Source organism: Lolium perenne, chromosome 7 (assembly GCF_019359855.2).
Source record: "Lolium perenne isolate Kyuss_39 chromosome 7, Kyuss_2.0, whole genome shotgun sequence".
NCBI lineage: Eukaryota > Viridiplantae > Streptophyta > Magnoliopsida > Poales > Poaceae > Lolium > Lolium perenne.
Window position 1 is genome coordinate 95268815 of NC_067250.2, and position 23794 is coordinate 95292608.

The 23794-nt window shown below is 48.4% G+C and overlaps 3 protein-coding genes across 3 annotated transcripts; 1 reads left to right on the plus strand and 2 right to left on the minus strand.

The window, feature by feature from the left end:
* Positions 1 to 4904: 4904 nt before the first annotated feature.
* Positions 4905 to 7006, plus strand: LOC127315825 (plant-specific TFIIB-related protein PTF2). The gene has a single exon (XM_051346273.2). The coding sequence runs from the start codon at positions 5035 to 5037 to the stop codon at positions 6781 to 6783; it is 1749 nt and encodes a 582-aa protein (XP_051202233.1). The 5' UTR covers positions 4905 to 5034; the 3' UTR covers positions 6784 to 7006.
* Positions 7007 to 9871: 2865 nt separating this feature from the next.
* On the minus strand, positions 9872 to 12752 carry LOC127316596 (peroxidase 55). The gene is made up of 3 exons (XM_051347039.2): positions 12208 to 12752; positions 10781 to 10972; positions 9872 to 10703 (listed from the first exon to the last, which is right to left on the minus strand). Exons 1-3 carry the CDS (start codon positions 12439 to 12441, stop codon positions 10128 to 10130), a joined length of 1002 nt encoding a protein of 333 aa, XP_051202999.1. The 5' UTR covers positions 12442 to 12752; the 3' UTR covers positions 9872 to 10127.
* A 7934-nt stretch (positions 12753 to 20686) lies between these two features.
* On the minus strand, positions 20687 to 23147 carry LOC127316595 (non-specific lipid transfer protein GPI-anchored 1). The gene is made up of 3 exons (XM_051347038.2): positions 22688 to 23147; positions 21267 to 21326; positions 20687 to 21023 (listed from the first exon to the last, which is right to left on the minus strand). The coding sequence occupies exons 1-3, from the start codon at positions 23025 to 23027 to the stop codon at positions 20896 to 20898; spliced, it is 528 nt and encodes a 175-aa protein (XP_051202998.1). The 5' UTR covers positions 23028 to 23147; the 3' UTR covers positions 20687 to 20895.
* Between the last annotated feature and the right edge of the window lie 647 nt (positions 23148 to 23794).

Genomic DNA, 23794 nt, shown 5'->3' on the forward strand with positions numbered 1-23794 from the left:
CCTCCTACATATGCATGAAGGTGACAGTGTGCATGCTATGTTAGTACTTGGTTTAGTTGTATTGATCTATCTTACACTATAAGGTTACTTAAATATGAACAAATTGTGGAGCTTGTTAACTCCGGCATTGAGGGTTCGTGTAATCCTACGCAATGCGTTCATCATCCAACAAGAGTGTAGAGTATGCATTTATCTATTCTGTTATGTGATCAATGTTGAGAGTGTCCACTAGTGAAAGTGTAATCCCTAGGCCTTGTTCCTAAATACTGCTATCGCTGCTTGTTTCTTGTTTCTTTGCGTTATTATCGCTGCAATACTACCACCATCAACTACACGCCACCAAGCTATTTTACGGCACCGTTGCTCTGCTCATACTTATTCATACCACCTGTATTTCACTATCTCTTCGCCGAACTAGTGCACCTATTTGGTGTGTTGGGGACACAAGAGACTTCTTGCTTTGTGGTTGCAGGGTTGCATGAGAGGGATATCTTTGACCTCTTCCTCCCTGAGTTCGATAAACCTTGGGTGATCCACTTAAGGGAAAACTTGCTGCTGTTCTACAAACCTCTGCTCTTGGAGGCCCAACACTGTCTACAGGAAAAGGAGGGGGAAGTAGACATCAAAGTGGCAACAGCCCCAAAATGTGAAGGAATTGAGAAGCTTCTTGGGCATGACTGGATATTATCGCAAGTTTATCAAAGGATACGGTGTGATTAGCAAGACACTCACCGAGTTGCTTAAGAAAGGGGCACCGTATGTCTGGAACTCTGATCGAGAGGCTTCTTTTCAAGCTTTAAAGCAAGCTCTGGTGTCAGCACCTGTTCTGGCACTGCCGGATTTTTCTCAAACATTTGTCATCGAAACTGATGCTTGCAGTCGTGGGGTGGGTGCTGTATTGCTGCAAAACGGGCACCCTCTTGCTTTCATCAGCAAGGCTCTAGGGCCGCGCCATAGAGGATTGTCCACGTATGAAAAAGAGTGCTTGGCAATACTTCTAGCAATCGACAAATGGAGGCCTTACCTACAACATGCGAGTTCCTGATTCGCACAGACCAACGTAGCTTGGTTCATCTTGATGATAAGAGATTAACAACTCCGTGGCAGCATAAGGCGATGACCAAACTCCTTGGGTTATCGTATAAAATTGTTTACAAAAAGGGTGTTGATAACCGCGTGGCAGATGCTCTATCTCGCCATATACATGCTGATACTGAGGAATTGCTAGTGGTATCTCAGTGCAAGCCAACTTGGCTGGAACATGTGGTTCAGGGATATTTGCAAGATCCTGCCGCAGCTCAACTACTTGCGAAACTATCAATACAGTCTGTCCAAGGTAAGTATGAATTGGTAAAAGGAGTGATTCGCTACAAAGGTAGGATCTGGATTGGTAAGAATCCAACATTGCAGCAAGACATCCTTCATGCTCTGCATTCTAGTCCAATTGGAGGTCATTCTGGCTTCCATGCGTCTTATCATCGGGTGAAGCACCTTTTTGCATGGCCTGGTATGAAAAAACAGATCAAGGATTTTGTTGCCTGTTGTACTACAGGTCAACAAGCGAAAGCCGAGCGTGTTGCCTATCCTGGATTGCTTGAGCCTCTGAAGGTACCAGATGGAGCTTGGCAAGTGGTAACCATGGACTTCATTAATGGTTTTCCGAAATCATCGGGATATGATTGCATTATGGTGGTAGTCGATAAATTCTCTCGGTATGCACATTTTATCCCCCTTAAACACCCATTCACAGCGCTATCAGTGGCTCAAGCCTATGTGAAAGAGATTTATCGCTTGCACGCATTGCTAGTGGCTATTGTTTCTGATCGAGACCCCATCTTCACAAGCACTTTGTGGCAGGAGTTGTTTCGCTTAACACAAACCGAGTTGCGCATGAGCTCTGCTCGACACCCGGAAACTGATGGTCAAACTGAACGAGTTAATCAATGTCTGGAAGGGTTTCTGAGATGTTTTGTCAGTTCATGTCAGACACAGTGGGTGCAGTGGATACATCTAGCGGAATTTTGGTATAACACAACGCTGCATTCAGTTCTTGGCAAGACTCCCTTTGAAGTGTTGTATGGGCATGCTCCACGTCACTTCGGCGTTGATGTTGTCGAGTCATGCCAAGTACCAGACCTACAGCAATGGCTCCTTAATAGAGAGACTATGACACAGTTGTTGCATCAACACTTATCTCGGCAGCAGCAGCGCATGAAAAACCAGGCTGACAAACATCGTACTGAGCGCCAGTTTGAGGTTGGAGACAATGTCTATCTCAAGTTACAACCCTATGTCCAAACTTCTGTAGCGGACCAAGGTAAGCGCAAATTGGCTTTCCGCTACTATGGTCCCTTCCAAGTCGTGCAAAAAGTGGGCAAGGTTGCATACAAGTTGGCCCTGCCAGAGACAAGCCAAATACATCCAGTGATACATGTCTCGCAACTGAAACGTGCTATTGGGCCATCTACTCCTGTCCAGCCTGTCTTGCCAGATGTGATACAGGACAATGTTCAACCGGATATGATTTTGGGCACGAGGTGGCGCAGAACGGGTTCAGCTCCGGAGTGCCAGGTTCTTGTTCGCTGGCAAGGCTTGCCTGATTCTTTGGCGACATGGGAGAATCGTGATGATCTTCAAAGACGTTTCCCTACTGATCCAGCTTGGGGGCAAGCTGGTTCCCAAGGAGAGGGTAATGTTACGGACTCAACCAAGGATGTTGTCTTCTCACCTACAGGCAAGCAAAGGAGGAGGCTCAGGAGAGCTGGAAGGAAGCCAGCTCGGACTTGTGGGCCCGAATGGACCAAGTGACCACCAATCACAAGCAAGCTTTCGAGTCCATCGACGAGGTCGTCGCCAGGTGGCACAAGTCATCGTCGCAGTCAAGTAGGAGGGAAGTGGATGGCATCGGTTGTCTGTTGACCAATGTGTAATCTCACTCCAGAAACCTCTCTCTCTTTCTGCTCCTCTCCCGAATACTTCTCTTTTCCCCTCCCCTGATGATGAACTCTTGCTTGTATCCTGTGAATTCGTGAGGTGTATCTGGAGATATTAGTGGTTCCATAACACTATCTTTCATGGAAATAATACGGATATCAAACTACAATTGATGGGGAAATAATAAGGCATGGAAGGTTACATTATCAGGACGATAAATTTGCAGGATATCAGTTGCCTCACAATTTCAGAATTATGTGTAGCTACGTAATCTGAAAGAAACAGATGAAAAAAAAATATGTAAAGAATCGTTGAAGGGGCCAAACCAATTGGAGAAAGCGAAGCAACAATCAGAAGCCTAGTACTGTGGAAGTGGAAGTGATGCAGAGAAACCTAAGGGTGGGGGCTTCTAGACTTGGTTACTCACGACCATGGTACCTAGGCCCCAGCCGTGGTCGCTGTTGGCCCATGGTCGTCGTTGCCGTCTAGCTCCATTCTTCTGTACCCCTCGAAAGACGGAGGCCTGTGGTCGTTGTTGCCATCTAGCGCCCTTCTTCTGTACCCCTGGGGACGACATAGGGGGAATAAAAAGTGAAGAACGGATGGGTCTTAGGAAGAGAACAGGTGGCCAGGCTGTGCAGGCGTTACCGGTGGCTAGCGTTGGTAGTGGGAAAAGGAAGCGTTGGGTCAGTGGTTGGCGAAGCAGAATGATAATAAAATCCTAGAGTGCGAAGAGATCTGGTTGGGAACGCATCAACACTAAGTGCATCCATAGGATGACATGAACACAATATATGGCTCATTGGTGAGCCTGCTGATGTGGCATAGCTGCATGTTTAGCAAAATGGAGCCATCTATTAAGAAAGAGATAACCAATTTTCCCAATTAATTATACTTGTTGAAGTAGATTTTTGTTGTTCAGAGGTACGACTACGTACGGAAGTTCGACCTCTCCCCCTAAACCGCGACGGCCGCATCATACCTATCGCCTTCTCTTCATCAAGAGTGGGTCGTTATTTGTTTTTGCGGTACATATTACAGATGCATACGTTTATAAATATGTATACCCATTTAGAGTAAGCATTTGGTGCACATGAGCACCAGTGCTCTCAGTTTTTTAAATATTAAAAAGATTATATATCTGTGTTTCAAAAAATCATCACATTTATTCTATGAATACATATATATGTTCCGAATACTCGTGAGAAGTTTTGGTAGAAGTTGCATTGTATTTTGAGCTACAGGAAAAAAACAAATTTGTGGCTACGTATAGGGACGTATATTTGTCAGAAATTTGTCTTTTTTATATAGCTCAAAATATAACATATTTTTCTCCGAAATTTCTACCGTATCTTCGGAATGTTATTACGTATGTAGATATTTAATTTCAATTTTTTTGGAATACAAATAATATGATTTTATAGCACCAGGAGCACTGGTGCTCATGTGCTAAAGACACTTGTCGACCCATTTACTTCTATAAACGTAAATACGCACAATCACTGCTCTAAGAACATCGAAGAAACACTTTTTATGAGTAATTTTAGAAATGAAATCATAATTAAAGCAACCGTCATTCTGCAGATCTTGAACATACCGAAACAAAAAGGTCATACACGCTCACATAAGTCCAAAGACCTATCCGTTGTGATGTCAGCTGAAATGCTTCCTGATTTGCTTTTCCGATTTTGTACATAAATCTCTATATTTCTTGGGTGCTAGCACCGTCACTGCACGTTATCATTTGCCTGCAGATTGCACACACTTCTTTTTACAATCAAACGTGATCTTTTTTTTGAACTGACAATCAAACATGATCTTTATTAGCTACTAGGAGTAGTTGAATTTTTGGTAGATTCCAAGTTTCCCAGTACATAACCCAGAAATATTTTCTTTATTTGGAAAACATACTATTTTTTCGAACCTTAAGTCGGTTCACCGTTCACGGCGTGACACCCCTCAAAGCCGTTCACGAACTCGTGACGGACCGCGGCTTCGAATCGAAATCCCCACATCGTTTCTCCCCCTTCAAGCCGCCGCCGCCGCCCTCCGCATCTGCCCTCCCCCGCCGCCGCCGCGCCGGCCGCCGCCGGTCGCGCGATGGCGTCGACGTGCTGGTCGTGCGGCGAGGGCCCGGTGGTCTCGGACCCGGACTCGGGCGCGCTCGTCTGCACCTCCTGCGGCCGCGTCCACGACGCCGGCGCCGGCGAGTTCGTCCACAACCAGACCTTCACCATAGACGGGCAGCTCGACTTCAGCAGCTCCAAGCAGGTCTACAGCTCCGAGAACCCCTACCTCGACCGCAAGCTCTACCTCGCCACCGACGTCATCACCTCCACGGTCGCCCCCTTCTCGCTCTCGCCCACCCTCCTCCGGGAGGTCCTCGAGATGGCCCAGTCCGCCACCGACGGGGCCCTCGCCTCCCCGGGCACCGCCTTCCTCCCCGCGCTCGCCGCCGCCTGCGCCTTCCTCGTCGCGCGCTCCCACCGCCTCCCCATCTCCCTCGCCGAGGCCGCCGCGGCCGCCTCCTGCACCACCTTCGCGCTCGCCGACCTCGCGTCCCGCATCGCCTCCCGCCTCTCCCTCCCTCCCCTCCCGTCCTTCGACTACTCCGCCGCGCTCGAGCGCGCCGTGGAGTATTCGGGCAAGCTCAGAGAAGCCGCAGGCGAGAAAACCGTAGACATCCTCTCCCAAGCCAGGTTTCTCCTCCGCTGCGCCTCCAAGTGGTCCCTCACCACCGGTCGGCACCCGCAGCCGGTTGTCGCCGGCGTGATCGCCTTCGCCGCAGAGCTGAACGGGGTCACCTCCATGTCCGTGGAAGAAATCGCCCTGGAGATCCCGGCGGTGCCTTACACTAGCCGCCTCCGATACAAGGAGCTCGTTGCTGCGCTGGTGGGTGTCGCGCAGAAGTTGCTTCCGTGGGGCGCCGATGTCAATGCCAGAAACCTGCTTCTGAACGCGCCCATGCTTCTCCGGCTCATGGAGATGCGGTCGCAGTCCGACCCTTCGGAACAGTTTCTAGAGAGCTTCGCTCCGGACATTGCTGGCATTGTGCAGGTGTACTCATCCGTCGATGAGGACGAGTCCAAGTACCTCCAGAGTGTTCCCCTGGATGCTGATGATTTGGATTTCAAGAATTCTGGGCAAGAATCAGAGGATCTGAAGATCTCGGAGGGAGGCATGTCGGATACTTACCAGAACATCTTAAAGAGGATCGCTCAGCTAAAGGAACTTGGGAAGGTTGGCAAAGTTGCTAACAGGAGGAAGCGGTGGAAGAGAGGGCTGGACCTGGAGCCGTGGATGGATTCGCTCGGTAATGGCTGGGCCAAGAACATACCCCTTGAGGAGGTACCAGATATTGACATTGGCTACGATGCACCTCCTCCATCGTTTACTGCTGGACTGGAGTTGAAGAAGCAGAGGAGAGCACGAATTGAAGCTGCCAAGTGTCGGATCGATGAAATTAGGAACCCTCCTGCTGCTCGTACTGCAAGTACAATTGATTTGCCGTCTACTCTTCAAACTGAAGATGCCTGTCCACCCCAAAAAAATACAACTGGTTTGCCGTCTGCTCTTCGAAATGAAGATGCCTGTCCACCCCAAAAAAATATCAAGAAAAGGCGAAAGAGACAAGATCCTGCCATGGATCATGTCACTCACAGAAACCATCTGGCAGAGATCTCAAATGCTCCTGACTGTGGGAGGAAGAGACGGAAAGGAGGCGCATGTAATGGTATTGACTGGGAAGATTGTGTTATCGAGCTCCTGTTGTTACATGGTGCAAATGAAGCAGAGATAGAACAAGGCCATTACAAAAGATTGTTGGATTTGCATGTCTTCACTTCATAAGTGGAGAGAGATGAAACTTGGTGATGCGGCGTCTTCAGTCTTTAGTATTTGGTTACTGAATTGCTTCATGAACATAGGTTGTCATTATTCTAAATTGTGCATACGAGTAGTTTTTTTATAGAGAAATTCCGCTCTATTTGCATTTTTGGAAATTCTGTCAAGCTGATTGTGGGAACAACATATCGTAATAGGGAATGCTAATACACGGTAGGCTTTTTGTTTTTTTCTCCTGGTAAAAACAGACAGATATAATGCATTGGACACTTGTACTGATACAGTCCCCAGCGATTTTGATTGCATAGTTAACTGGGGATGTGTCACTTTGTGTACTTCTTTATACTACTTATGAAGATAATACCTGGCAGGACTCAACATTGCTGTACAGCTTATGAATGACATATTATTATTTAGACTCGTCATTAACCTTGTCATTCTACTACTATGAATGCATCATTTCTGAAGTACCAAAGTGAAAATATGTCTTGGCCAATTTACTTTAATTAGGAAATATGTGTATTGGTGGCACACAATCTGATATCGGTTTATGCTGTGCCGTTTGTCCTTCTAACTTCAGTTTCATACAGAACAAGTTACAGTTGTGCCTTTAATTTTGAGTTCTGAAGTGATACAGTACTTACTGAAAAGGCCTTGAAAACATGATCCTCATGCAAATGGGATCCGAGTAAATGTTCTCAGACCCAAGACTATGGTGTAATTTAGTTGTCGCAATATTTTTATTTGATCTTTGTTGCTGTTTTAGGAGATATGTCTGTTGCTGATACTGAATTATCTCTCAGATCAATATTGAGGTTTAACTCAACGTTCAGTTTGTCGATAACCCGAAAGAGTTTTTCAATCATCTCTAACCAAGAGATGCATGCTGATGTTTCTGGATCTTTAGTCATATGGTATTTTCTACTGTGCGATAAGTGCCATTCTTTGATTTATGTGATGGCTTGCTTGTAAATTATACTCCGAAGGTAACCTTGTTTCTTTCACCAGTCCCCTGCAAACCCACTTAAATGATGACCTCAACAAAATGGGATGATTAGTAGGCAAAATATCCACAAGAAGCTGCAACTGCCGATGACCGGAAGTACTATACATGGGTATTGAATTTTTTTGCCGGAAAACCTTATGATGATGGGTATTGATTTTTTTTGCCGAAAAACTTATGATGATGGGCAGTGGAATGCATGTCAAAGCTTCTCTATTTTTCTTTCAACTCATGATGGTCAATTATTTCCCCATAAGAATTATTCTTGCAGAGCTAATTCCTAAAATGCACGCTTTTTCTATTTGTACTATGCTTTGAAACTGACTACCTAATTAGTAAGGTATTTTGAGTGTAACTCAACAATTGGCTTGCAGACATTAAGCATATAATCGAAGCATACACTAATGCTTACATATCTCAGTGGGCCTATGACTTTACATTTCAATATTTTAGTTCAAAGCGTGCTGAATGCACAACGTCTCATGACTGCTACAGCAATGCAGGTAGACCATCCCTTCTTATTTTAGAACAATGTGTCCGATATTACCCGAAATTGATCGCAGTGTTTTATTTGGTTAATCATTCTGAAAACTGGGAGACTTCTAGTTGGTAAGTTCATAGAGAAATCGGTGGAGTAATATGTTTCTGTAAGTTTAGAGTTCGAATAAATTCAGAGATTGTTGCTGTCAACTGGGCCTCCTTTTGCTAAGGAAATACTATTTTGCTGATGTATTTACCACTAGAAAATTGATGATACTTAATACTTAATTACCTACAGACGTGACAGTTTAGTGCGAAGAGCCAAATATTTATTTGGCGCAAAATGCCCATTATGTGCTGACCATATGGGCTGTCAACATCAGACCAGCCATTACAACTACAATGCTTGCTTACCATAGACCAGCCATAATATGGTCAAGCTAATTATTTTGTTTCATGAACCATGTTGCATTACGAACTGTAAATCTTATTGCAGTTTGACTGCAGCTTGCTTCACAGTGCAAATTTGGACGTCGCGTTTTAGTTGCTGTAAAAGATATCAGTGCAGAGTGTACATGTCTTGCACTCAAGGATGATAATTGTTCTGTATATTTCCTATTCTTGTGTCATCATGTTTATCGACTTGTTTTGCAGGGAAACCATCCAGACAGTGGGGCCTAAATATGCTCTCAAGTATCACCGATCTGCAGAGAGTGCACTTAGCTATTGCTACAGATATTGTTTGGAACTACTGCTTGAAAATGGTCTTGAAAGGTATATTACAAGCTTTGAGGCTTTGATACTCACACATTTTATTTATCTTACATTTTATTGTCTTCAAAGGTTGTTGTGCCCTCTCAAACAGATATTTTATTTGCACACTTTGACATATCGGGCATGTTTCTAATACAGACCAGTAAATGGTGCATCTGAAGATTTCAGGAACTCACTGATTTGGACTATGGGGAGAGTTAGAGCTTCATTTAAGATGTGGTATATGCATGACATGTTAACTCTCATGTTCTGTTGTATTGTGTTGCAAGAAGCAATCCATTTTCATGGTTTTAGCTCCATGATATTCTAGCTAAATGGCTTTATTCTTTTCTGTATTCACCAAGAAATTTTGTGCTAGTACTTGATGGCTTCATTCACGTTGTATGTTTTACACTATAATTTTCTCTATGAGCTGTTGTTTTCGGACGCTCTCCAGTCTTCAGAAATCTATTCCAGTTGCCACCTCCAGCTTTAACTTGCATAGTTTATTTCTGGTGATCCTCTTCAGGCTATCATAGGCATGGATTGGCGCCTCTTCAGGCAAGGACTTTTTCCAGTTACTGGCCGTGATTAAACTTCTGCAAAGTCGAATGGTTAGTTTCGCATTTTCATTGTTGTGCATCAACATGTCTTATTGTTCTTATTTCTTACTACTTGTTGGGGATAATACGGAAGTTCTTAAAATGGCCTAATCAATCTTGTCTTACTTCGACGTCCCTATATCACAGATGAATATCTCATACTGATAGACATGCATTTAAACAGACTAAATCAGAAGGTTTCTTCTAAACAAAGAAGAGAACCACAAGCCAATACCGTTTCCCTTAATTTGTCCTATTCATCAGTTTAAATTTCTTTTTTCAAGAGATAATCCTCAATGGCATTACACTCTTCAGGCTGTACAAAAATGCACCCACAAACAATAAGCCAAAATGAGAAAAAGAAAAAAAAAAGGAGAAAAAAATCCCTAAAGCAATGGAAACGTATGCAAAAGAATCAAACTCAGTATATGTCTATCGAATCCCTCTAAGAAAGGTAAATGCATGTCAAACTCCAAACAATACATCTGAATTACAGTTGCTGAAGCAGTCATCTAGTGGTTGAAGGCAGTGCAGTCTCTTCTGATATCTCCACTGTTTCCAGTCTTCACCCCTACTCTCCCCAGCTTGATCATGGATTCCGTGAACGCCTCGAAGAATTTTGTCTGGTTCGCGGAAAATTCCTGCACTATCTTTTGTGATGCATTGTCCTTGTAGAGCACCTGGTCAGAGGTGAAGAGGCCCAAGCCGTTGACGAGGTTGGTGTAGTACTCGTTGTCGAATTTGATCGGGCTGACGGGATCCATGTTTACGGCAATGGTTGCGCTGACGTTGCGCGGGCATGCTTCCATGAGCTGCTGCGCGTAGGCCTGGTTGAACCACGGATCAGTCTCGTGGGTGCTGTTGAAACTGTACAGCCGCTTGTAGAAGCGGGTGCAGTGGGCGAACCCGACTGTGTGCGCACCAGAGAGCACGACCATGTCCCACTGGGACAGGCCGCTGTTCTTGAAGATGGCGGTGAGCTCCTTGACTTTCATGTCAGGGCCAGGAAGCTTGCCGTCCACGTCGCTGGCCTTGGAGACAAGGCCGTCGCGGCGCCCGAGCTCCACAGTCCAGTATGGGCCATCTGCCTGAAACCAAAGTGGACAGTGTTTCAGAACCGAAGGATGGCGATAACGAAACGCTAGAGTGGTGTCGTGCTTCTTACCAGGCTGACAACGTCTCTGGCGGCAAGGGCAAGGATGTCGGAGCAGGAGACCACGCCGGGGCACTCCCTCTCGACCCTAGCCTTGACCCGGTTGACTGTGTCGTAACCATCGCCGGCGAGGGAGTCATCGTCCTCCGAGTTCTTCTCGGCATCGTTGTTGGGAGAGGCTATTAGGACTGAAGCGTCACAGCCCTGTGGTTGGAGATGAGTTCAAAAGGAGTATTTTAATCATGGTCACTGTTTAAATTGCAACAGCATGAAACGTGAACATGGACGAAGCACCTATAAACTGTGAACTCTGTATCTGGTATGTATACCAACTGACCAACATATAGGAGTAACAGAAATGCATCATAGGGCTTTTTATAGGTTCCATAAAAATCAGTTTGAATGTTTATCCCGTTTTAAGTTATTACTTTGATTCTTAGACTATCATGTCCTCTGGTGGGATGGGCTCACGGGCCTGCATCCTATGTAGGTCAACCCAAAACAGTGGGGAAATAAATAAAGGAAAGGAAAAGAAGACGGGATGCCATGCCAGCTAATGAATGCCACTAAACATCATTAGGCGCGCACGACAGGCCTTCAATCTTTTTTTCTTTTCACAGCTTTGAACTGATAGTCTGAGACAGCTGAAACAATGCAGAGATAATTTGAAATTTAATACAGCTACAGAATGCTCGGCACACTACACCTCTAGGTAGAGTAGTTTTGAAGATTTAAGCACTAGCAGGACTAGTGTTTTTCCTGTGACGAACAACGTTGAGGTGAAATGATTATGATCACGAGAGGGCAGAGGGGAGAAGGAAAGAGATCCGACATTGCTGCAATTTGATAATGAGGATAGCAGTTGAAAAGTCGTGCTGCCACATGCATAGGCTGTCGCTACCGACGACCACGCGAGGCGATCGAGTTGTTCCAGCTCCATGGCTCCCACTAAACAATGCAAGTAGCTAATTCCTTTTGGTTTTAACTAATCCTAATTTTGTTTCTAATGTAGTACTGTAGTATGATCTGAAGCTCTGAGCTCCTCAGAGAAAAATGCCCATTTGCTGAAGAGAAACTGATGATAGGAATTAACATGATGGATCAAAGGCTGTCACTACAAAGCATGCCGCTTTACACCTTTTTCAAAAGAAAAGTACAGAGATGGCTAGCTTCTTGACGAAGCGAGGGGAGAGAAGAGCAAGAACTTATTCCAAAGCATAACAAGATGAAGCTGAATAGCAGTTGGAACTTTTTTTTGAAATAAAAAACAGTTGGAACTGACAAAGGAACTGTTGAATAATGAAGGATCCGAAAGTAATCAGTAAGATGAACCAACTGGTGGCATACTATAATCATCAAACAGAACTGCATATGAAGGATTTAGCAAGCAAAGCAAGAAATGCTCGAACCGCAGATGCAGGATTGGCAATGGAACTCACGTTGACGAAGCAGTCGTGGAAGAAGAGGCGGAGCACTGCTGGGATGGTGACCACCGTCTCGTTCTTCTTCCTCGTCACCTCCTCCCTCACGAAGGACAGCAGCCCAGGGCACGACGAGCTGTAGTAGTCCTTTGACAAGCCGTCGCCGCCGTATGCCGCCTGGCTGGACGGCAGCATTGCGACGACCAAGGACACGGCCACTAAAGCGAGCATGCTTCTGCTCTGTTTCTCCATGGAGTATGGTTCTCCTAAGCTGCAGTGGTCGATATGGAGGGGAAGAGGCTGGCCTGTAAGGAGACACCGGCCGGACACGAGAGGAGTAGAGGACACGGGAGGAGAAATGAAGACGAAGAGATATCGGTGTGGTGAGAGCAGGGAGGGAGAGCGAAGTTTTTATAGTGGTCCTCCTATGTCCGAATAGGCAAAATATTGTGAAACTCGTTGAGGGAACGGCCGGTCCAATTCATCATTTCACCTAGGCAGGTTGCTTGACCCCAGTTTCAGGCTTCGATCCCGGAATTGCCGGCTCGGCGGACGGCAGCCGTCAGATAGGTGTTCTCATCACATGCAGCATACATACTTTTTAGTGGAAAAGCAGGCATCCATCATTCGTGGAATGCACACATTTGTCCAAAAAATTATTTGGTTGTTAGCTAATCGTTTTATTTTTTTGAGATATGCTTGCTAACATCTAGCTGAGAATTCTAATGGATCTCGGTTCATGTGCCATTTTGTCTATGTGATCCTGTGGATTTTCGATTTCTCCCGGTGGATTTACTTTTATTATCGGTTCTGTTAATCCTCCAGGCTGGGAATTTGTCAAGTCTCAGTTGACGTCGAGAATATTCAATCTGATTTTGAGATCCGTGCAAAAATTTGCATTTTTCTGAACTTTAGAAATAGACTGTATGTTTTTTCTTTTGCACTTTATTAGCAAATTATTACATCATTGTGAATATTTAAATGCATGTATGAACAAATTCGTAAAATGAATCGGGACTTAATTAATACTTACGTACAATGGTCATGACAAGGAAAGGTGTGTAGTTCTAAATTGTTGATAAAATTCTTCTTGCATATAGTTATGTCTAAAAATAGATAACTTTATATACATTGTCTAACATGAACTAGTATAACTATCTGTCTGAACCAATGTAACATGCCCTTAGTCGACACACTCCATTTAACTATTTTAATCACTGCCATCATAACAAATGAGCAGATTTTGTTTGATCTAAAACTGAGCAACTAGCGCCAATATCTACAAATGATCATAAACTCACTTTTGCCCGTCAATGTATCTGATGGCAAGTTTAGATTTGTCCCACAACTCCCCCTTCTTTAATGTATAAAGCAAAGCGCCAGTTCTCGTCAAAAAAAAAAAAAAAAAAAAAAAAAAACGGGACCAGCCAGGACTAGCCCATGGCGGTATTGAATTAAGTTTTCAGCGCAGAGAAGTGCAACAGTGCGTACACGCCCGCGAGTGAGTACCGGGATTCGAACTCGAGTGAGAGGGGCATCACAGTTATCATCACCCTAGTAGCCATCCGGGTTAGGCCTCGGTTACAAAAATGATTGGCCGTACAAGGGAAGAAATCCAGTAACGCTGTGTTATTGATAGCGGTAATTGTATGCACAACATCGAGAATGCGAGTACGGAGACTCGAACTCGGGCGGGCTGAGAGCTATTAGCAGCTCACTACCGGACTATGCATTGGTTCCCTGTTCTCGTCAAAAAATGATTTATCCCACAATATGCCACGTGCGAAAAATAGATTCTCCTACAAATAGCTCGCCAACTTTCACTTATCGGATGCCCAACTATCATGTGCTTTTAACTTCATCTAAAAATTTGTAGCGTGTGTGTATGAGGGCATCTCCAGCGGCGCGACGCATTTCGGACGCCTAAAAGTGGTCGCGAGCGTCCGTTTGCGTCGCCCGCGGACATATTTTATCCGCTCGTCCGTTTGCGTCTGGGTGTGCTCCCACCGGGACGGCCCATTTTTTGAATTGCAACATAGTACAAACATTGAAAGTACGGAGTACTACATAAAAATGCATAAAAACTATACAAAGTAGATCCATAGGCCTAGACTACTTGCTTCCTGACGGGCCGGCACCGTCGTTGCGTTGCTCCGTCGCCTGCTTCTCCGCCGCCTCCCGCGCGGCCGCTATGGCTCGGTGCGCCGCCGCGTCCTCTTGCAGGCACTGCTCCAGCCTCGCGTTAGCGGCCTCGTCATTGAGCGTCTCGAAAGACTCGACGAGGGCCCGCTGCTCCGCCGCCCTCTCCTCCGCCGTCGGCGCATCAGGGTCATCGGATGACCAAGATATCTCCGAGTCGGAGTCCTCGGCTGCAGCGGCAGCCGCGAGCCTGCGCTGTTCCAGCTTGGCGTCCAACGCCGCATGGCCCGCCAGCTCCTCCTCTGCTTCCTGCGCCGCGAGTGCCAGGGCCGCGGCGTCCCTGACCGGGTCGAGGAGGTCGCCCGTGCTGTCTTCAGAGTCGAACTCGTCGGAGGAGCTCGACGCCGGAGGAGGTGGAGTGGAAGGTGAAGGTGGAGGTGGAGGCGCGGCAGCCTGGCCGCGTCTGGCGCTGCTCATAGTGGATCTGCTTGAGAGGAAGCGGCGCTACGGCAGTGGCGGCTAGGGTTTGTGGGGAGGAGGTGCTCATGGTGAACCCCTGTATATATAGCGCGGAGGCAGGGCGACGGCCGCGCCACGCGTGGCATCGCCATTACTACGTGCGCAGAGGTAGGCGACGGCCGCGAGCCACGCGAGGCATCGCCATTAACGCGGCCGCAGACTGCCGAAGCGACGCCTCGCTGCCAGTACTGGCGGAGAAGACGCATCGACGCTGCGCACGCTCGCGGAAGCCGAGGCACTTCATTAACGCGGCCCTGCAAAGGCTGCAGCGCGTCGCCCGGAAGTAATGCCGCGGAAGACGAAGCTGTTGTGCCGCTGCCAGGCGGGCCCGTGCGAGGACCGAGCGGACATTTTCCGCGACCGCCGAGCGTCCGCCGCGACGCAAACCTGGCGCATATTTAGGCCAGGTTTGCGTCGCGGCGGACGGCCCGGTCACTTTGCGTCGCCCCGCTGGAACAGGCCGGTCACAGCGGACGAAAACGGTCGTGAGCGACCGTTTGCGTCGCGCTGGAGATGCCCTGACGCGTCACTCATGTGGTTTTCTTGCATCTTCTTGTCCGGTCTGATGTAATATGTTTAGTACATTACTAAAGTCAGATCGTTTAGTAAAGCAAAGACAAACTTTTCGGATTCCTCCTCGAAATAGGCTTTCGCCCCGCTATATTAATATAGCAACCGACCGATACAACGAGACAGCTGGGGCCGCAGCACAACCGAACCCAAACGAAAAAGAAAAAGAAAAGAAAAAGAAACTAATGCCGACACCGGCAGATTGACGAAAACGGGGATGACTCCGCAACCGCTGCGCCCTCCGGAGAAGTACCACCACGCTCCTAGCACGCCGAGACGCCGCATACCAAGCAGCACCTTCAACAAGGGAACGACGACGACGCCGCTGCTGCCCGGACTAGGCCTAGGGTTTCCCCCGGTACGCGGAAGGGATTGGGGAGGGATACATCCGACGCCCTTCAGGAAGGAAGGCGGCACCCGCAGGCGTCGCCGCGTCAGAGTCGGGCATGCTGACACGGATTTCTCCTGACCACCAATCCCACCACCCTGAACGCCTCGACGTGCTCCACCAAACAAGCCACCAACCAGCACACGCCACCACGGTCTTGTAGTCACCCTCGCCGTCGCACTGTGGTCACCGGGACAGGGCCTAGAGGAAGAGACGCCAATCAGCAGGGACGGGGGTAACGGTACCACAACCGGGCGGGAGGGAACTACCTCCACCGCTTTCGCGGTCGCCGGCCGGACATGGCAACGAGGGCACACCAGGCCCGAACTGGCCCGGCCGGGCCCAAACTGGCCCGTAAAGCCCTGCTGCCAAGCTGCAGCAGGCCGGCCGCAGCGCCGCCACCACCCATCCACCGCCGCCACAGCATCTCCGCCGCCAGGGAGCACCGCCGGCGCGCCAGAGACGCAGCAGCCCGCCGAGCCCATTTGGGCCCCCGCTGGCAGATCCGGGCCGAGCAGAACCGCCCGCGCCGCCCGCTGCGCATCTCCGCCGCCAAGCAGCGCCGCCGTCCCTCCTCCCACCGGCGCGCGGGTCTCACGCCGCCGCGCGGACCGCCGCCGGCCGAGCAAGACCGCGCCGCCAAGGAGCCCCCGCGCCCCGCCGCGCCGCGGTAGAGTCAGCCCCGCCGCCGCCGGCACCGCGCGGGCAACGCCCGGCGGCCCACGCCGGCGGCGACGGCCGGGGAGAGGAAGGGGAGGAGGACTGGGAGTTGGCGGCGGCTAGGGTTCGCCCGTCGCCCGTCGGGGGGGCGAGCGAGCGAACAGAGGGGTCCCAGTAGTTCCAAACTTTTCGGATTCAAAGGATGACTCTGCCGATGCACAGAAAAGCGCATGTATGTGTTTGAATTCGCAATGCTAAATTTTATCTTCTTGAGATGTTTAACACCTGATCCTGACACTGATACTTGGACCACGTATAGAGCCCCGCGTCTCGCCGAAATCACAGACGACGTGCCATCATCCATATCCCCGCAATCTGGTGGCTGATTATGAGATTATTATCGATTAGATTCCCCACGCCAAACCACGCAATGCCACCATTCAAACCGGAGATCCGAACACGATCGATCACCCTGGACTACCCGTTGTTGTTTTCCTCTCATTCGTAGCTGTTCTGATCGAGTAGTTACGCTAATCATTCAGTTTCTAAAACCACTAGTAGACCAGTCACGCTAATCATTGTTGGCTGGCAGTGGCACTACCTTTTTTTTTTCTTTCCAAAAATACATCCTAGAAAGTCTATTAATCGTATAGACAAAGGCAAGATAACCAGTACAACGCTAAGAAGGTTATAATTTCACATGCACTATGATATGCCAAAAAGACTACCACTCCACACCCGTACCATGGTACATTGCCGGGCGGCAAACAACACACCCTCTACAAACTTGATGGTAAACGACTCGCTTTGGCCTACATCAAACCACAAGTGGCGAGGAGAAGGATCACATGGTTTCGGGCCGCGTCACGAGCCACCGAAGCTCAACCTCCACTCCAGGCAACCCGGACCAACGTACCTCCCCATGCACTTAGAAGAGACGACGAGAAGAAAGCAGGGCCCTGACAGACTCGAGGAAGACGCCGACCAAGATGCATCCACCATGTCGTACCTAGTGCCCCAGAATCCCAATCCTCGGGCAGTGCCCAATGCCGGCAGCAAAACATGTCACCTCGAGACTCCAAATTTTGCATCGGCCTCCCTCTAGATGGCCAAGACGACGTCTTCAAGAAGATAAAGACACCGTGGCGCCGCCACCATCTAGTCTGGAGAACTGGACCTAGGGTTTCCAATGGCATCAGAGGGAAGGGAAGGCACGACGAGGGCCATGGCCACGCCTTCAAGAAGGGAACGACGCCCGCAGGCGTCGCTGTGGCCAGCAATGGTCACCGCTGACCAGGGATTTCACCATGACCAAACACCGTGACCTTGATTTGCCGGAGATGGGTTGGAGATGTGGAATGATGCAGAAAGCCACCGGCTTGAGCCAACACTGCCGAGAAGAGAGGAACAAGGATGAAGGAGAGGGGAGTCGGCCACCACCGGCATCACGATGGCCACACGATACCGTGGTTCTACCTCCACCACTGGACGGACTAGACAATGGAGGTCCAGTCCGCCGCTGCCTGGCCGGTCACCAGCACCACGATGGTGACACGAGGCCATAGCTGCCAGGCGCTGCAACGCCCCTGCCGCCAAGGACTCTACCAAACAGACCCGCTGAGCCCGGATGGCCAACGAGCGAGCCTGGCGCCGCCATCCGCACCAGCAATGGCACCACCCCCAAGCGAGGGTCGAGCCCCTCATATCCATCGCCTTCAAGCCGCCATCCGCTTGGATCCCGCTGCTCTGCGCCACCGGATCCGAACGAGGAAGCGCGCCTTCGCTTGCAAGGGGCCGCCGGCTGGGGAGAGACGTCCCGCCGCTGCCATCCCCAATCGGGCTTTGCCCAGTAGATCCTCCCGCGGCGGTGAGGAGGGACGAGGAACTGGGTGGCCGGGGGGGGGGGGGGGAGGGGGGCGACGGCAGTGGGATTCGTTGGACGGAGAGGGTCACAAGGAGGGAGGAAAGGGTCACGAGCGGTCGCCACTGTTCTTACAATATCACATGTTGCATGGTGCACCACCTAAAATAGAAGCAAAGTTTTAAATAACGTGCTATCTTTTTGTTATAGCGGAATCCCTTTTAACGTTAAATGGAATCTTCGCTAATAGCTCGCTAAATTGCGCTAAAACGCCAAATAGGGCTAAAAAGTATCATTGTTTCTGCTGCTAAGTCCAAATATTTCGATATTTTGATTTGAAAGTTAGACCTGCACATGTAATATGTATTTATGCACTACTTTTATTAATGCAATCATTATTATTATTCAATACAAGTCTATATCATTGAATTTATTTTCGTATTCACAGAAGATATGAATATTTTTTTTTGCGGGGAAGTGAAGACTTATATTAAAGCACAGTCCATACAAGGAAGTCCAGAACAAACAACAAAATAACATATCAGTCCAGCTGGAACCCGATGGCGTTGACGAGCAACAGGACGTGCCGCCGGCGCGCCGCCGCAACTCCTCCCATGCCTTGGATCAGACGGAGCCCTTCTACGGACGGGAAGTCGACGAACCTCGAACTCAAAGAGCCTCCACCCTGGAGCTCGACCACCATCGCCATGCTTCAACGTATCTTCAACCTCCAGAACTCTGCACATCCGGCGCTGCCGCACCTCGGCCACCGGCGAAGGGAAAACACATAGCACAGCTCCCGGGAGCTGCGAGCGTGAAGGCGGTGGAAGATCCGTGGCGGAGCTCCGCTGAGCCGCGCCACCGAAGAGGACGACCTCCACCAGCAAACACCGCCCCGGCCGCGCCGCCTCCCGAACGCCGCCAGGGAGCCTACCCTTACCTACCTGTACACGAGACGAGATCCGGGGTTCCCCTACCCTCCCGCCGCCGGAGCGGCCGCCGGAGGGCAGGGGAACCAGCGAGCCGCCACCGGTGAGGTGGAGAGGACAGGCGATTTCACAAATCGCTTCTCCTATACTGTAGCGGGGAGAAGGAGGAGTCCAAGTTCTCTCTTTTTTTTTATCTTTTATTCATTCCACAAACTTACAGAAGATATGAATATTTGATGCCTAATTTTCCAAGTTTCCTTTATTTTGTAGAAAACGTTAGATGGCTTATCTTCGCATATCTTTCGTAACACCTGAAAATAGTCGCCGCTAAGACGCATAGCCCGCTATTTGAAATTTTAAATGAAAGTCAATCTGGTCTTATAGCTAACACCGGATATGCATAAACTATAACCAGCTAAATTAAGAAAGCCTGAATACTTGCCTGGGCAATGGAGCCGCACATGGGTTTCAAACTGTTGCGTCGATCGTCGGCAGGCCGAGTCATTTCAGGCGACGAGCAGGGCACCGTCTCGGATTTAGGCGCGATGATCAGTTCTATAATCAGGACGCAATAATAGCGGTGTCAACTGTCAAGGGCTCTTGTGCCCACTGTTTTCGCCCTATCATCCAAAGTCAGACTCATGAGCCGATATACAAGTAAATAAGTTTTGACCGGAGAAATGGTGCCTGCGAAGGCAATGTGCGAGCATGTTGCGGCCGAATGCGCGGCACGACGGCACGTACGGCCGCCTGTCGTCGCGCGCACGACTGACGGATGGTTTCTCCTCCGCCGCGATCGCCGGCCGTCTCCTGAAATCTTCTTCTAGACAACAACATCTTAGCGGCGCGGCGCTCACTCATCAAGTGTAGCCGCGCGTCGCGCCACGGCGGCGAGCAGATCTCAGGCCCGGCCGTGCGTGGACGCATGTCGCTCGCTTGCAGTAGCAAGCAAGTCGGCAGCACACGCGTTAAGCTTTCACAGGCCGTCAGAAATCCAGAACGCATCCACACAAACGAACAACCTAACAATCAGAACGATCAGTCGGTGAGCAAGCTGGCATCTTGGACTAGGATCTGATGAGGACCTGTCTTGTATAAATTTCCAGAAATAAAGAGGCTCGGCTTGTCTGGTTGCAATGCGGTCTGGCCATGGCTAGCCCATCGACACTGACAGGAGCAATTGGGGGACAGAAGGATCCATGGACGTATAAGGAAGCAAGCCAGTGCATTGCTTGTAGTTGTAGTTTTTTTTTTTGTTTTTGTTTTGATACGAGTAGTTCTCCAAAGAAGAGAAACTTACAATAAAAAACAAGAGAAATGCAGCAAGGGTCAGCGGTTGTGTATATTCAGATTTCATGCCAACAACATTCCTTTCCAGCACTGAAAATGAAACATGAAAGCCATCCTGTACTCCAAATCACCGTTTCCACATGCGGAAAAACACAGGTCTCAGCTGTCGATCTATTTATCTTGGTGAAAAAAACATTACACATCATCAGAACGAATCTCCGTGTCACATACATGAGTAGACTAACCAAAGGATATCGTTTCGTGGGGACTTTGCAGAGTAAGTAAACACACAGAGCTTGATAGGAGAACAAGAAAAGGTGAGGATAAAAGGGCGTCTGGTCCTCGGGAAATTAGAAGATGGATGAGAAGACCGCGGAGACCACGGCCGCTGCCACGACGCCGTAGCCGAGCCCCGTTGGGACCTTGAATCCGCCGTTGGCGGTGCTGGCGCTCGCCGGGGCGGCAGGAGACGGAGTAACTGCAGGTCAGGAAGAGGAGAGCTCCACGAGTTAGTACTATTCAGCTGCTAAGGAGACTCTTTTCATCTACTTATTTGAGTGTTTGATCTTGTGGTACTGGTTGATGAAGTGCACAAAATTACATACGCACAAGTCATTTTGACAATGACTTAATTGCGCACTGTTTTAACAGATTCTTGACGCTGTAGTTATTCAATTGTTATGACAGCATGGTGAAAGATTTAGTGATTCAGATAACTTACTCTTGGAGGCGTTGGCAAACATTGCGTAGTCTGGTGAGCTCGGGGTCAGGTGCAGTAGGTCTAGCAGGACAAAGAAACACCAAACATTATAATGTGTCAATAAAGTGGAACCATTGTCAAGCTAGAGTTTCATCTGGATTAATCTGGAGTAGTTATCATGTATGCAGTGTGATGTAAGAATGAGCAGTCCTTTGTTCGATAAGTCAGATTTGTAAGCAAAAAATATAGAACAAAAATAGAAGTATAATCTTATGCACCCCTATCACTATAAAAAAGGAGAATCTATTATGGTAGTAGTTAAAAATGCGGGGTGTCTAGAAACCCATCTCATCACAGAACCGGGAGACAACCAAAGTAAGAACCCATCTATGATTCTGTCACCCCGTCGGCAATATCGTCGATCCGCTCTAGCTTCGGTGGCCAGCGCGCCTTGAGTTTTTGAAGGTGTGACGGACCACGGCCTCTCGCCGGCGAAGGGTTTTCGCTCTTTGTTTAGATTGTTTGAATGTGTTTCTAGGATGCAGTGGCTACATCTGGTTCTTTCGTTTCGATGGTGTGTCTAGCGCCAGTGAAGGGCTCGTGGAATTGTGTGCCTGGTGGATCTTCTTTGGTTTGTCTTGTCTGATCCGTTGGGGTCTTAGTGCGAGACTTTCTGTTTGTGTACTACAACAAGCTGTAAACGACAAACTTTGCCAGTCTCCGGTGATTGAGTGACAAAGGTATTGAGGGACAAAGGCAACGATGCGGCTTAGTGTCTATAGTCGTCGCTAGGTGGTCCAGATAACTATCTATAATATTTTATCATTGTTGTGCCTTTTGTACTAGCCTTGATGATTATTAATAGATGAGCAGAATTTTCAAAAAACAAAAAGCTGGGACCAGATAGTTATCATAGTTTTTTTTTGGGAAATTTGTGGTTCAACTGGGGCAGTAGGAACATGGGCTGGATCTTGTAGTCCATCGACATTATAAGAGCTGGGACCAGAAGGGCGCATCCAGGTCCAGCACAAACACATGGCCTGCTTAACCCAATACCCACACATGAGCCATGGCCACGAACTTAGCTAAAATAAGCTAATTGGTTCTAAAAAGGGTAAAACAAGCTAAATTCATATTTTTTATTAAATTAAAATATAAACAACCTTCGATGAAGAAGAAAATTATTGTTTTGTTGCTTCGTAAGAATAAAACTAGTACAATTCATCAAGAGGAGTGAAAGTACATGCTGTTAATGTCGAGTACTATATCTGTGCTACTCAAAAATTGTGAGGAGATCTCGATTCTGTGAAAAATGTAAGGAGATCTCGAGATCCATAAGCATAAACTCCAAAATTTGCAAGAAAAATAAATATAACTATACCAATAATCAAACAAAGATCGAAGCATGTGTTGTGCATGAGTAGGCAAGGTAGGTTACTGACTGATGCAGAGGGAAACGTTGGCGTGCGTGAGCTTGCAGGCGGCGGGCTGCGCGAGGAGGCGGTCGAAGCGGAGGCCGAGGTTCTGGACGCCGTGGGTGCCGCTGTGCACCTGCTGGATGATGTAGCAGAGGCACTCGGGGCGCTCCTTCTGCGTCTCCGACGTGTCGTCGCAGCACTTGGCCGACGGCGAGTCCTCGTGCCCCGTCGCGTAGTCCATGCAGTCTGACAGCTTCGACAAGTCGTCCTGGCACTTAGTCTGCAGCGCGTCCTGCGCCATGGACGTCGTCGCCGTCGACAAGGCCAGGAAAAGCACCGCCGCCAGCTGCCACCGCCGCGCCATAGCTCGCCGGCCGGGTGCTGGTTGAGTTTCCTGTTTGGTTTGGTTCTGAACTTTAGCTCAGCGGTGATTGCTTGCAGAAGTTGAGCTTGTCGAATCTGAGAGGATGAGAAGGAGTGACCGGCCGTCGTTTATAGTTATAGATGGCCATGATAGGAGGAGGAGAGGTCGCGATGAGAGGGCATTCAAGTGGGGCGGTGAGAGTTGGATGTGTTTGCATTCAAGACGGGAGCGGCAGGCGGCAGGGGCTCGTCAGGACAGTTCCTGTGATGATGGTACGTACTGCGTGTCCCGGTTAATTTGCTTCGGCTACTTTTCATCGTTGCTTCGATCTCATGCTGAAAACTAGATATTTCGAATTCGTTTTGTAACGATCCAGAAAGCTTTGCATGTAGATGGAGTATGTTCTTACAAACTGTAAACAACCCTGCCAAGGTTTTGCGTAGAGTGAGGCGCGACGTATAGCTGAGACCTAAAATCTTTAGGGCAATCTCAGTACGTTTAGATTTAATTAAATCTCACTTAGATGACCTTATCGAAGCCTGGTTTACAATCTAGATGCAACTCACGTCAAACCACATGTTTGCACGAATCATAAAGAAAATTTAATGATCTAGCATTTCTCGGTTATAACTCTTGTGCAACTCGAGATATCTTAGTCCCTGCAACCAATTGGCGACTAGAGATATCTTAGTCGCAACCGAAAAATCTCAATTACAATCCATATACACATGAAAAATCTCAGTTTTAAAGAAAACATCAGTTACAAA